Raw genomic sequence first — 8,557 nt, forward strand, 5'->3', positions numbered from 1 at the left:
TGAAGCCTGCCTAAACTTCCATTTTCTTCTTCGGTGCATTTGCTTTTATTCTCTTCAGAGAGAATAGATGTGTATATGGAGTGGGGAGGGCAGGGGAAGAGAGAGCATGTGCCTGTGAGCAGAGGAAGGTGCATGTGTGCTCTGGTATCAGTGAGTATTTGCATGAGTGTATATTTACATGGGAAAGGGGTGGATATCACCCCCTTAGGCTTTTCCTAGGCAGGCACTGTGGATTCTACTCTCCATCCTGCTACAGCATAGAGGTCTCAGTGATCAAGTCAGCGTGTGTGTGTGTGTGTGTGTGTGTGTGTGTGTGTGTATGTGTGATTTGAGGGGGAGTCAGTGTGTGCAGGAATTCATCTGTGTGTGGGTCTGGAGGAGTGTTTCAGGGCTTGGCTCCATGTCTTGGGGCATCAAACAAGGGAGGATGTATAAAGAATCATGATGAAATCCATACAAGCACTACTTCTTTCAAAGAAGAAGAACAATAAAGGAATAAACCAAACAGAAAAAGGGCAACTTGGGAACCAGGACTAAGTCACAGACAGCTTGAAACAGGCACCATCTATACTCAGGTGGGATTCACTCAGGTGCAGAAGAAGCCCTGCTCTAGGTAAAGGTGTCCAAAGTAACAGACTCTGGGTGGTCTTGACCCATTGCCAGCCCACGATCGACCTGACACACACACACACACGTGCGCACACACACACACACACACACACACACTCATTGCCTGCGCCAGACCCTTTGCTGCTTTATGTTGAAAAAACAATTAAGAAAGTGGAGTCAGCAAATGACACCCACAGCCAACTGTGGAGTTAAAAGTGATTTAATGGGGGCAGGGCAGGAAAGATCCACTTGATCCCCCAAACCTCTCTTTAGATGAGCCCTGAGAAGTTAGAAAAGTAGCTCAGCCAGTGAGACTCTCAGCGTCATTTAGAGGCTCGGAGCCCTCCAGAGCAGTGTGAGGGAAATCTTTGTAGAGGGTGCAAAGAGGAAGGGTTATGACTCAGAGTGGCAGCATGCTAATTGTAAGGAAGGCATAGAAGCAGAATGTGAGAGGGGATTCAGCATCCGGTGGTCAGCTCCCCAAGGGCTTGCTTGGCTGTAGACCCCATTACTTCTGCTTGGTCTTCTGCTGAGCTGGTGCTGGGGTGACTGTTGAGGGACATGGCTCAGGAACCTTGGGGTGGCAGGATTCTGGTGCTTTGGGATGGCAAGGCTCTGGAGCCTTGGGGTGGCAGGGCTCTGGAGCTTTGGGGTGGCATGGCTCATTGGTTTTGGGGACACATGATTCCTGGGGTGGTGGCTGGCAGGGCTGTTTCACCTGCTGCTGCTGAGGCTGAGGGGGAGGGGTGCAAGGCTGCTTCTGCTGATGAGAACTCATGCTTCACAGGAGGCTGACCCTACAGACAGAACAGACAGGTCAGATTAATTAAACAGGGATTAACTAGGTTAGAAACCATGTTCAATGTCAAATAGGTTTCTTTTCAGTCTCCTTTAAATCAAACAGACTTCATTTCCCCTGGCTGTCTCCCTGAACACTTGAAAGTAAAGTATGCTTTGATAATTTCTGGGCCATTTCAAGAGAAGGAACTAAAAGACAATTTGTTCTGCTCCATTTCAGTGGGTTCATTCCCCAGCAACATTTCTTCCCCAGACATGTCGAATCCCTCATTGACAAGTACCACACTGAAGTCTTTTTGAAAGTGACATTGTAGAAACAACTGCAGTCTACCCACCCCTACAAACATGTAGCACACCTGTGACTTACAGAATGCCTCTGTGGGTCTTAGCTCCTGTGACCTCGCTTTGCCTTTGCTTATATAGTCTGCTCTGAAATGTTCTTCCCATCTCTGTTCGTCCAAATCACCTCCATTGTAGCCCTCATGTGCCATCACCAGGAGATCTTGAATAGGCTCTCCCAAACTGCCAAAGCCCTTCCCTGTCCCTCTGTTCCCCTACCAATCACTATCTGCTTTGCATTTCATCTTTGTACATGCATGCACTATCTTCCTTGCTAGGCTGCGAGCTTGCTGAGTAAGTTGCATAACAGTCTGATTTACACAAAGTGTAACAGGCATGGTGCCTGAAATATAGCAAACACACAGTAGAGGTCCATCTCATGAATTAACATTTTTATGAGTCATAAACAGAGAAAATAGTGGTGTTGCTGAGAGTACCTGGGTCTGAGTCCTAGTCACATCCTGGTGTTAACTTACTACGGGTACTTACACAGACCTGTCCCTTCCCTGGCCCCCAGTCCCATAGTTATCCATTGAAGTAGCAGACTTACCTGCCCCTAAATTCCCTTCACACCCAAACTATGCCTTACTCTAAAATACAGATACCCCAGTACTCTCTCTAATTAATACCCCCATCAGCTCTCTTAAACATATTTGCCTTTGTCCAGTTTCCAATAATAAAAAAATAAACATGAATTTCAAATTGGTCCCAAACAGAGACTCACCTGGTACGCAGCGAACAGGTTGTCTGGTTGCTCTGGTCTGATGTGAAGTCATTGGCCAGCCGGCCTTTTATAGGATAATGTGCCCTGCCTCAAGGAAACAGAATCACCCCAGGCCCCCTGTGTTTTCATTCCTTACCTGTCAAACATGATTCACCCTACTCCCCTCAATTACCAATTGGCTCAGCTTTTGTGATGAAAACCACCCACTTGATATTTTTTTGGCACTGGCTATGTGACAATGATGTCACTGGTGCCTGATTCCCAGTGCCACCCTCTCCCTTAGACCCAGGCATAGGGTTTGTGTGGGGGGAGGGGGAAGCCACAGACTTCCTAGAGGGTTTCATGAGTTAACCCTGGAGGAAGATCTGGGTCCTTTTTGTGGCCTTGCTACCTTCTTGCTCTCTCTTCTATTCTGTGGGACAGAATACATTTGGGCACATTAAAAAGCGGGAGAGGGGTGTGGAGGAGCTGAGGTGGGCACCAATTGTCTTGTAAAGGTAGATGCTAGAGGTCATCGACTGACTTAGGACAGACTTCTTGTCTGGGGTCCAGGACGTTTTCCCATCTTTTCCTAACCCCATTGAATCACCCACATTCAGATTACTTAATTATTACCCCCAACCCCACCCCTTCCTGACTGGTTGCTAATCTGGGTGAACCTGCTTTGCCTTCACCAACCACACCTTCACCCCTCTCCTACTTCAGAGATTTTCAAGGGCTAATTCCTCTTCTGGGATAACCTTTTCCCTCCACTCCACCCAGCCTTCTGGCCCTGGCCCTTCCTTTCTAACCCAGCTGCAAACCACCCACCACCCACCAAAAACCTGGAAGCCTCTTCTAACTACCTTAGCTCCTAAGAGCCCATTCCCACTCCTTCTTTGCCACTCTCAGTCCCAGCCCTGACACCTGGAGGTCTTGCTGGCTGCAATGCTTTCCTTCTCGTGGCTCTGTATCACCTGGGGTCTCTCCCAGCATCAAAGCTGTGCCTGCTTCAAACAACAGCTCTCCCATGGTGATATTTGTTTCCACATTTAACCAATATTAATGGAGATGCTAGTATATGCCAAGCATGTCTCATTCTGGGAACTACCCAAGTGTGAAGGCCACTTCCCTTCAACAGACTGGGAAATTCTTAGCACCAGAAACACATCCTACTTCAGAGCCACTAATTTAATGGATCTCAGAGAGCTTCAGTCTATACTCTTTAAGTGATTTTGGGGGATTTGAGGTTACAAGAGGTTAAATAACTCTCCCAAAGTCAAATAACAAGCCCCATGAGAAAATTAATTCTACATTGAAATCCTATGTTCTTCTTTGTTTGAGCCCCTCCCTACTCCTAATGCCTATACAGGAAATTAAACCCAAGCAGGAAAATGAGTACAGGTGGGAAGGGGAACTCAGATTTCCTGGCTTGCAGCTGGATCCACTCAGTCCTGGGAGAGCTTTATGTGACAGGCAACGTAATAAGAAAAAAGAGCCTTGCCTTTTGGGGTAAATCTTTAATCTTTGCTAAGATGAATACTCTTAGGTAGAAATAAGGCTGCTTAATGTTTGAAGTGCCCCTGGGATTAACAGTAGTATTTCTAGCTCTGCTGAAAATAGAAGGGGTATGAATTAGCATAGGTGGAAGTAAGGGACCCCTTCAACATATCACTCAGTGGACCAGGGTCTGAAAGAGGAAGGGAAAAGCTAAAATGCCTGTTTTGACCCAGAATTGCTTTCACTTTGGAGAAGACACCAGGAGGGCGTAGTGACAGAATCCAAGTACCCTAACTGGTAATGAGACTGAGGTTGGCAGTACGTGAGTAGCTTCTGAGCTCCTGAGGAAGGTATGCCTTCCCTCCATGATAGATCCTCGAGTCTCCTTGCCACAGGGCTTCTCTTTTCTGGGAACATAAGAACAGGGATCCCCAAGATCTCTACACCAGCAACTTCCTGTGATCAACATAACATGAAACTGAAGTCACTGGTTCAGCTCTGTCCTCAAAACACATCTGTTACTAGGCGTGGCCTTTGGAAAATCCAAATCACCCTTAGAACCCAGGTGTGTGGACAGCTCCTCTTCCTCATTCCCCTTCCCTGCCCCCAGACACCTAAATGTTTGTGGAGCATCTGCTGGTTCCAGCTGGGTGAACGTGAGTCCTTGGTCAGCCTCTCACTGTCTTCATGGCCATTAGTGCACCTCCCTCCTCACAAGGTGCCTGTTATGTAGTAGCTGCTCAGCAAGCTGACGATTATAGAAAGACTGACTGACTGACTGACTGATGAATAGCATTATTTATGAAGAAAGGCCCAGAGACTACTGGGAAGTTCCTTGTCTTTGGGGGGTGAGCTGGGAGGAGGAAGGGCTCAGCAAAGGACAGACAGCACTGCCACTGCCTTCCTCAGGCAGCTGCTCATTGTCAGTCATTCTAGTGATCACCTCCCTCTGAGCTGGTGCTGGCACCATGACCACAGCTGAGCTCCAAGCCTCTCATCTGACTCTCGCTCTCTTCCAGGCTTGGACTAGGTCCCTCCCTTCACCCAAACCCGCTCTAGGGAGCCCCTAACAGGAGGAGCTCCAGGCAGAACCTGCTGCTCTACCTGGTAGTATCCTTAGCCAGAGGGTTCTGTTTCCTACTCCTCAGTCTTGTAGGGTCACCCAGCTTGTCCCAGGCTCTGGAGGATCTGAATCGAGCTCTGCAGCTGGAATACCATGTACCCTCCCTGGGCCTTGGCCCTGGATGCCACGGAATTTTGCTGTCACCCAATACCCTGCCCTGGCTGGACTCTCCTACCTACCTTGGCTTGTGTTCCCTTCACTCCACCCAACACTGCTCTGGCTCTGGCCTCTGGAACTTCCTGTGACCCCCAACAGTATTCTTCCTGTTTGCCTATCTGAGCCTCACTCAGCGGTTGGTGTTGAGTCTGTTCTCCCCTTCAGAGAAGCTCCGTTTCACTACCAGTGTGGGGTTAGCGGGTGAATCTGGCCCCACAAATGTCCCAAATAATTAAAGGGGGATAACAGTGGCTTCCAATGAGAAGTACATCTCCCATTATTTCACAGGACACCATTCTGAGGACACCGAAGGCTGCTGCTGTTCACACATCAAAACCTGGCTCCCATCTGGACCAGCTGCCAGAAGGTCCTTTAGTTCTGAGTATGCCTCAGTCTCATCATGCATTTGCAGAGCAGGGAAGGTGGTAGTGCTGAGCCTTGTCAGTGATCAGGCCTTTTTCTGCTTATGTCACTCCCTTCTCCTGTGCTTCCCCAAGACCCAGAGCATGCAGAGAATGTCATGCAGAATTCCAATTCTAGTCATTTTACCATGGGTGCCATATTTAAGACACGCTAACATCTGGAAAAAAGCGGTAGTAAGAAACCTTCCCCTGTCACCTTGAAGAGCTAGGGACACCATTTCAGGCCATGATGGTTTTAAAGAAGTCTCCATAGCCTACAGAGTCCTCCATTTGTAAAAAAAAGAAGGAAACAGAGGAAGAGACACCATGTCCCAGGCACTTAGAAACCTCTTAAACACCTTGGTCCAGCAGGTAGAAGACATGAAGTTTGCAGGGATGATGCCAAGTAGAGAGGGACAGGAGTCCTAGCCCTGGAGAGCCTCCACCCTGCTCCTAGTCCTGGTCCAGGAGAGGGGAAAAGACAAATGGGGAGGGAGGGGACCCATTCCAGGCCTCGCAGCTGGTTTAGTAGCAGAATCAGACCAGAACCTGGGATGTCTGATTGTCTCTCAACCTCACTGTTGCTCTGAAAACAGAGCACAACCCCCTCTCCCAGCCTCCCTCTCTTCCACTCTCAATCCCTCAAGGGAGGGATAAAAAAGTTAATTCTGGATTCTCTTCCTTGAGGCAGATAGAAAAGTAAGGATCCAGGCTTAGTACTGGCCCAGATGTTCCAAAGCCTTGTTACCCCTTCATAGCAGTTATGACCTTAAGCATGTTACCTAAACTTTCTGCCCTTTGATGTTGCCATCTTTAAAATGAGGACATTAAGGTGTATTTCACAAGAGTGTTGTAAAGATTAAATTAAATGATGCTTCAAACATTCTTAGGATGAATGAACTAAAAATGTGCATACTAATTCCTGCTAATTCCTCTTCTTCCACTAGAAATCAGATGAAACTTCCTCCTGTGGAGTGTTTCCTTTTTCTGCTCTGTGCGTGCATGTGCGTGTGCATGTGTGTCTCTATGTGTGTGAGGACCCAGGCTCCAGGCACCTCTTACCCATGGAGCACAATGCTTGGGCTTTCCAATTGCTTTATCTCTGCTGTTTTTTTCCACTAAACTTTTAGGTAGACATTTTGTCAGATTGCCCAATTCAGACATTATATGAGCTGGAGTGCAGGGGGTGGATAAAAGGGTTGGAGATCTTGCAATGACCTAGGCATGCCCTAGGTAAGGAAAGTTGGCAGAAAAACATTAAGGAACACTCCCAGAAGTCAAAAGGTAGGAGGTTCCAGGATACAGTCCCTTAACAACTCTGCCATATTGTTTCTCAACACTAGCTGGAGGGCTATGCTCGGGACAAACACTGGCTGGGTCCTGATATTCTCCCACAGCTAAACTGATCAATTCCTCTCTATTGTCTATTTAAGATAGAGTTTCTCTGGGTATGGATGATCAAAGACACAGATATTTTCTTGTTGAGGGTATCGAGTTTTAAAATGAAATCTCAGGTGGTTCAGACGAATGTCTTAGGTGTGCTGCCCACCCACCACTCATTGCCCCTTGGGTTGTCGAAGGGCAGAGTGACAGAATTCATGGCTAAACATTTTCCACACACAGTCCAAAACCCCATTGGAAGTGACCACTGTTTGTAGTTGCCTGTCCCTTCTTTTGTTTCTTCAGCTGTGTCTGCATTGTCCCCTATCCACTTGTGAAAGCAGGTACCCTCAGTGTGCAAAGTATACATAAAAAAAAATTATACCTACAGATTACAAGTTTGGAAACAAAGTTCTAGGTTCAAATTCCTACCCTGCTCCTTACTAGTTGTGCGTGGATGATATTCAGAAGATTTCTTAATAATAATATCTACCATTTGATTGGCACCTACAAAATTCTGGTTTTGGCACTTGACACTAATCCTCACGACAGCATTGCTCCAAACAGGTCATTTAACCCATTCTATAGATATAGAAGCCAAAGCACAAAGAATAGTTACCTGCACAAGTTTAATATTTTTTTTTTTACCATTTATTCATTTTTTGATAGAGACTGAGAGTGAGCGGGGGAGGGGCAGAAAGAGAGGGAGATGGAATCTGAAACAAGCTCCAGGCTCTGAACTGAGAGCACAGAGCCTGATGCAGGGCTCGAACTCAGACCATGAGATCATGACCTGAGCTGAAGTCAGACGCTTAACCGACCCACACAGGAGCCCCTCACCTGCACAAGTTTACATGGCGAATAAGTGGCAGGGACAAGATACAAATCCAGCACTGAGGCGTAGGAATCTCAGTTGATCTTATCTATAAGTTAGGAATGATAATATTTGCTTCCAGGGCTATTATTAAATGAGATTACATATGCAAAGCAACTACTATAGTGACTAGAGCATAGTAGATGGATACTGGATATCACATGACTTTCTTCTCCTTAGGGTTATTGGGGTTATTGGAAACTCATCTTCAGTGACTCAGAACATTGTATAATGTTCTTGATTTGTGAAATAGTCAATTAATCATTTATTTAACACATATTTGCTGAATAACAACCAAATGTCAAGCATGAAGTTCCAGCCTTAAAGAAGTCTGGTGGAAGAATAGGCAGCCTTCTGTGAGCTTCTGGGACCCAATACCCACTGGTGAAGGGTGTTTCCCCAACTGTCCTAAGCGTAAGAATCACTTGGGATGCTTGTTAAAATAAAAGTACAGCTTTTAAAGTAACTTCTTTATCCTAATGACATAGAAATAGCTAGGGGAGGCCTGGGAGTCTGTATTTCTAAAGTGTTTATCAGGTGGTTCTTATGATAAAATAAGTAAACATTAGGTTCTAAACCCAATGGCTTTTCTTTCTTGATTGCAATGGACATCATCTGCTATCTTTTAAAAAATATCCCTATCTGGGTTATACTTTTTTTTTTTTAATTTTTTA

General features: G+C 46.3%; 1 protein-coding gene across 1 annotated transcript; it reads right to left on the reverse strand.

Annotated features, from left to right (window-relative positions):
- Positions 1–813: 813 nt before the first annotated feature.
- LOC132673324 (cornifin-A) lies at positions 814–2,550 on the reverse strand. Its single transcript, XM_060625921.1, has 2 exons — positions 2,471–2,550; positions 814–1,406 (listed from the first exon to the last, which is right to left on the reverse strand). The coding sequence occupies exon 2, from the start codon at positions 1,385–1,387 to the stop codon at positions 1,118–1,120; it is 270 nt and encodes an 89-aa protein (XP_060481904.1). The 5' UTR covers positions 1,388–1,406; positions 2,471–2,550; the 3' UTR covers positions 814–1,117.
- Between the last annotated feature and the right edge of the window lie 6,007 nt (positions 2,551–8,557).

Source organism: Panthera onca, chromosome C1, assembly GCF_046562875.1.
Source record: "Panthera onca isolate mPanOnc1 chromosome C1, mPanOnc1 haplotype 2, whole genome shotgun sequence".
NCBI lineage: Eukaryota > Metazoa > Chordata > Mammalia > Carnivora > Felidae > Panthera > Panthera onca.

Bases quoted from the DNA above. Each gene is read 5' to 3' on its own strand.
- LOC132673324 (XM_060625921.1), bottom strand. From the start codon at position 1,387: ATGAGTTCTCATCAGCAGAAGCAGCCTTGCACCCCTCCCCCTCAGCCT.